This window comes from Teleopsis dalmanni, chromosome 1, assembly GCF_002237135.1.
Source record: "Teleopsis dalmanni isolate 2A chromosome 1, ASM223713v2, whole genome shotgun sequence".
Taxonomy (NCBI): domain Eukaryota; kingdom Metazoa; phylum Arthropoda; class Insecta; order Diptera; family Diopsidae; genus Teleopsis; species Teleopsis dalmanni.
Window position 1 is genome coordinate 129,429,871 of NC_051846.1, and position 6,119 is coordinate 129,435,989.

The 6,119-nt window shown below is 35.4% G+C and overlaps 1 protein-coding gene across 1 annotated transcript; it reads left to right on the forward strand.

The window, feature by feature from the left end:
* The first annotated feature begins 3,547 nt into the window (after nucleotides 1-3,547).
* On the forward strand, nucleotides 3,548-4,840 carry LOC119666084 (craniofacial development protein 2-like). The gene has a single exon (XM_038075359.1). The coding sequence runs from the start codon at nucleotides 3,548-3,550 to the stop codon at nucleotides 4,838-4,840; it is 1,293 nt and encodes a 430-aa protein (XP_037931287.1).
* The last annotated feature ends 1,279 nt before the right edge of the window (nucleotides 4,841-6,119 follow it).

Here is a 6,119-nt window from a genome sequence, read left to right on the forward strand (position 1 = left end):
TTTTTATTATTGTTGGTTTTTTTGTATTCAAGATAATATTTGGACCGTTGTATTAAGTTTGTAGTTTCATAAGCTTAAGTATTTCTTTAAAAAACTAAAATGAAATGATCGGTTTCTAAAATTAACTAGTATTTAGCCTATTTCATTATGTAGTATAAGTTACAATGTTATGTTATAGTGTAAAAGTACTATTGCTTTGACTATGTTATATATAGCGAAGGTTATTTGGTAATTATAGTTGTGGAGAATTATGTTTCGCATATTTTGTATTATTTTATCTTTCAGTAGAATTATTTGTTTGTTATGCCTAAATGCCTGTTTGAAAGTCGTTAAATGTTTTTATGTTTTTGATATATATGTATAGTTATGTTTTTAAAATTTTTAATAATTTTGTTGTTAACCTAGCAGGTATTACTTTATTATTCCTACTCCAGAACTACTTCCATCAGTTTGACCTGCGCCTATGACACATTGCTGCTTCAGGTGGCTAGCCTTGCACTTCGTGTTGGAGTGATACAACTGCTTACTCTAGCTGCCTTCTCTCAATTTCTACTTTTTTCAACCTCAGTATATTTCCAGGAAATATTGCTATACGATTTCAGTCTTTGTTTTCGATCATTTTTTCTGTCACCGTTCTTGAAAAAAACTCCGACTTGCGTTGCATTTCGTTTGGGTGACCTTGCGGTCATCGTTTACAGTCATCTAAGTCCCAACCTTGCTGATCAATGACCATATTGCTACTAATTACCAGTACCGCTGGTTCAGAAACGATAGGGAACGCTGAGGATATCCCCAAAGTTATAGTTCGTTGCACTGACACTGATAATTTACTGCGCTCATACTGTATCTGCCTACATCTTACAACCTTACAAGAAAATCAAGTAAGTGATGACAGTGATTATGACTATAATGGGAAGGAACTATTTTTACTCTGCGTGAGTCCTTTTATATATCTTATAAGTCTACTCAATGCTGCTGCAGTTTTTCTAAGCTTGATTACCACTTCCTCAATCTAGGCCAAAAACGTTAATCTAGAATCTAATCTAACAATCTAGTGTTGCCACATACTCTCATCTCAACTCTTGGCTGCATGTGCTTTCTTCCGAGAAAAACCAGTTCAGTTCTCTCCGCGGCGAGTTTGAGAGCGTCATCATCTTACCATATTTGTTATCCATTGCACATCTTCTGTGTTTCGCGCCCTTATGACAATGTCGTTTGCAAATGCCATGAAGTGTGTATCTTTAGGCATTTTTAGGTCTTGGGTACCATTGAAAGTTATCGTTCCACAGCTCAGGTCCGAGGACGTCCTTATGTTGCTCCAGATATGATTTGCTTTTATATTGGTCCATTACGAGTGTCATAAACTACAATACGATATTTGAATTTGTTTTTCAGCGTATCGAGAATGCCAATCCATCTCACACTTTTAAACAGATTGTGTACATCAAACGGTGCCAGCGAAACAATGTTTGTTGAATTGTAGCTGCCAACCTGTGCAGTCTTTATTTTTTTGATCATATCTTCTATTGCACTCAACATGAAGTGTCCTATCCTGAATCAATATGTAAATCGATGACAGATCTTCTGCTAGATCAACTGCTGCAATAACACAAGATTTAATCAGCCTTTCAAGCTTTCTAGCGGTGTGAGGTATGCAGATTGGTGTGTATACATCAGCACGTTTTGTTCATGCTTCTCCTTACTGATTAATGTCAATTTTAGCTTGTTCCAAATTTCATAAAAGTTGCCCTCTACTAAACAAGCATTTTAGATGTTCAGTAGTATATGTAGTCATTTGTTAGCAATCACCTAAGTATTTCAACCAGTGATCCATCTAGACTCGGACTTTTGTTATATTTTAGCGCACTAGCAGCTGCAAATAGTTCTTCTGATCTGCTTAAAAGTTAGATATGTGACGGGAATATGTGTCAACTATTTCCTTAATTTTTTTAGTTCGGTTGTCTGGTACTCAGCTTTTTTGTTACAATCTTGCATCCTATGCTCCATTGATTACTATTTATGTCTTCGTTCAATTCTTCTTACTTAACCATATTGCTTTGATTTTTATTCATTCTTTGTGCTCTCGTTAGCCTTCGTGCCTCGAGTAAATGCGAAGCACGAGTATTCGGTTTATTTCGAGTTGACCTTTCCATTTTAGGCATGGAAGCATTATAAGCCTGTGCAATGCTATTCATCATTTATTCTATTAGCGCAGTCGAGTATTTGACTCTTTCGGAGAAGAAGTCTCCTGCAATAACTAGCAATGCTAATTTCTGTAGAGTTATCTTCTACGAGGGCTGCTATATATATTTCTGGTCTAGGCAACACTAAGTGTTGCCAGGTGTAATCTGACATTTCCATTGAAAAGGTTGACATTTTTTAGCACAACAACACTCAGAACGTGATGTCATTTAATTCTGAATTGTTTTATTTATACAGACTTGAAAAATTCATCTCGGCCAAAAAATGGAATTAACACGTGAACATTTTCGTGTGATCATTTTTCACAACTTTCGACGTGGATTATCACGACAAGAGTGCATTGATGAACTTAAATCTTTGTATTGCGATGAAGCACCATCCTATAGCAGCGTGGCCGACGATCGCTCAACGACGAATTCCGTGAAGGCCGTTGTGCCAGAGAACATTGATGCCGTGCGTGAAGTGATAACGCAAGATCGTCATGTGACATACCGTGAGATAGAGGCTTCCTTGGGCATTTCTCCTACCAGCATACATTCTTTATTGCATGAACACCTGGCTGTAAAAAAGGTTTGTTCTCGTTTTTGTTCTCTTGATGGGTCATCCGCCGTACAGCCCTGACTTGGCACCCAATGACTTCTTTTTATTTTCGCACATCAAGAAAAAAATGCGGGGTCAACGCCAGCAGATGCTGTTGAAGCGGTCAAAAACCATGTTTTGGAGGTGTCTTAATCGGAGTGAAAAAAATGCTTGGTTTGAGCGCATGCAAAAGTGTATAAATTAGGCTGGAGAATACTTTGAAAAACAATAAATCAATTTTTGATGATAAATATTCGCATTTGCATTATTAGGACAGAAATATATAATGCAGCTCTCGTATACATAGCAAAAATAGTCTACGGATATCTACAAAATTTTTCTTAAAATTGGTATAACTTTTTTAATTCCCACTCAAATTAAATTTTGTTTTCTAATTTCTTTTAACCGTAGAAATAACAGCCTCAGGGGAGGCTGTAACCCCTACAGGGCGCATCGCAGGTGTCAAATAGCGAATGCCTCCCTCCAAACAGCAAGGAGATGGTGAATTTCGTAACAAACCCCCACCGTAAGCTTTCCGAAGGTAGTATCGATAAAAGGTTACAGATGGTGCGGGGGAATGGCAGCTGGTTTCTCAGTATCATGTAAAGGCAGAGGTTGAGACAATTAGTATGGTTGTACATGAATTAGCAGATAGCGCAGTGGTATCCATATAAACGGTATGTGCACAGCGGTGGAAGGCAACGGAAAACCACCACTATTATTTTTCCAAGATAAACATGAATAAACATGAATCAATTTATCTAACATGGCTGAGAATCAAAACAACGGCCCCGAGTACGGGCGCCCCTTAAATGGGGCAGGGGTGCTAAGAATCTCCCGTTCAGCTAAGATGAGATTCAGTAATAATAAATCATATAAAATTGTCACTTCGAATGTCAGGAGTATGTTCGAAAGCGGTAAAATTAATAATACAATACGGGAAATGCAGAAACATGAAATTGGTATTTTGGGAGTAAGTGAAATGCAATGGCCAGACCACGGAAGCTGTACTATAGACAATTATAATGTCTACTACAGTGGCGACGATGGAAGAAGAAACAAACATGGTGTTGCAGTTATTATATCAAAAGAACCCAAAAATATGATAACAAATGTCGTGTATCATTCCGCTCGTTTAATAATGGTGCAAATGAAAGGGTGGCCGGTAAATTTAAATATAATTCAAGTTTACGCACCCACATGTGATGCTCCTGATGATGAAATGGAAATATTTTATGAAGGAATACAATCATTGATAAGAAGTACAAAGTCAAGAGATTTTCTGGTGGTTATGGGTGACTTTAATGCCAAGATAGGCCAAGGTACGGATGATGCTATTGTTGGCAAATTCGTCCTAGGCGAAAGAAACGAAAGAGGTGATCGTTTGGCTGAATTCTGCAGAAGTAATAAGTTGATTATTTCCAATACATTCATTAAACTGCCAAAACGAAAACTTTATACCTGGAAGTCACCAGCTGATACAGCAAACAAGGTCATTCGTAACCAAATCGACTTTATAACAATAAGCGAAAGATATAAGAACTCAATAAAATTCGCAAAAACTTTCCCCGGTGCGGATGTTCCATCTAATCACAACTTGCTAGCTGTTACAATCAATATCAAGTTCAAAACGACAAGCTCAGCTCAACCGAGGAGTAAACTCAATGTACAGAAATTAAAAAGCCCAGATTTGAGGATACGATTTGAGAACGAAAATGAAATTGAAACGAAGTTATTAAGTTTCCAACCCGACGACATGTCCATTGAGGAAATATCTATGAAAATTAAAAACACAATAATGGAAGTTGCAAATAATGAAGTGAGCGTGGTCAGATCTAGAAAGAAAGAAGTTTGGATGACAGATGAAATCTTGGCATTAATCGACGAAAGAAGTCGGTATAAAAATAAAAATAATCGCAAATATAAGGATATACACAGATCTATACGTGTTCTTATTAGAAAAGCAAAAGAAGAGTTTCACAAAAAAGAATATGTGGATATAGAGGGTTATAAAGAAGATACGATTTATTTAACTTACACAAGAAAATTAGAAACATGACGACATCTAATAGAAGAAAGTTAGAGTTAGTTGGAGTTAGTAGTTCAGCACACAACAAACACGGACGTTTTTTTAAGCCGGTCTTGGTGAATTTTAAATTGCAGTTTAAAACAAGTAGATAAAGTAGATAACACGTATTTTTATGATAATTGTTTTGTTGTTGACACAAAAACACGGATATTATTTAAAAATAAAACAAACAAAAAAGTAACTACATAAAACATTAAATTGAGAAAAGTGCGCGTTATTTCAATTTTCGTTGACTTTCTCTTTGCAAAACTATAAAAATACTCAAACAGCTGACAGGGGCAGCAGATTAATTTCTAAAGTTCAATATAAAAACGCGGTTAATTCTGTGTGTTGTTTTTTCACACATGTAAACAGCTGATAGAGACAGCATTAAATTCTTAAGTGCGTATAGTGTTGTAAAACAATTAATCTGTTACACATTTTTAAAAATTTCATATTGTGTAATTGTGTTATTTCAAATAGTCTAATACTGTTAATATGAAAGAGTGTCACAAGTGTCGTGGAGGTATCCGTGGTGAAACTGGGTTAATATGTTCAGGTGTGTGCGGCAAGGCATATCACACAGCTACCAAATGTTCTGGTGTAGAGCAATTTAATATTAATTGCTTGAATAATCCTATGATTCATTTCATGTGCGAAGACTGTGTGCAATATGTTCACAATGTTGACTTTGGACTTAGGGAAATAAATGAAAATGTGGGAAAAAATAATAATTATCTTAAAGAATATAAAAACGAATTTAAAGACGTTAAAGATTGAAAGTTAATGAAAATGAACTTAAGTGTTTATTAAAATCTATCGAGGCTAAATACTCTGATAGAATCAATGCTCTGAAGAAAGTTCAAGAACCATACGTAAATAAATTTACGGCACTTGAAGAAAAAATGTTAAATTTGTCAAATAATTTAAAAAAAGATAATGAATTATTGTGTTCTGAATTATTAAAAAAATTTAATAAATGTGAAGATAAGAAAGAATCTTATGCAGAAAAACTTAAATCGAGTAATACATCTACTGTACCTATTACAGTGAAACCAATAAGGAAACAGTTAGGTGATGACACTAAAAAAGACCTAAAAATGAAAATTAATCCGTCTGAACTTAACGTGAAGGTTAATGGTTTTCGAGCTAGAAATGATGGCAGGGTTACTATCAAATGTGTTACTTCAAAGGAACGTGAAATTCTTGCAAATGACATTAAAAAAAAATTAAGTGACCAATATATAATCGAAACACCTGTGCTTCGATA

Coding starts and splice junctions, on each gene's coding strand:
- LOC119666084 (XM_038075359.1), top strand. CDS start 3,548: ATGGCTGAGAATCAAAACAACGGCCCCGAGTACGGGCGCCCCTTAAAT.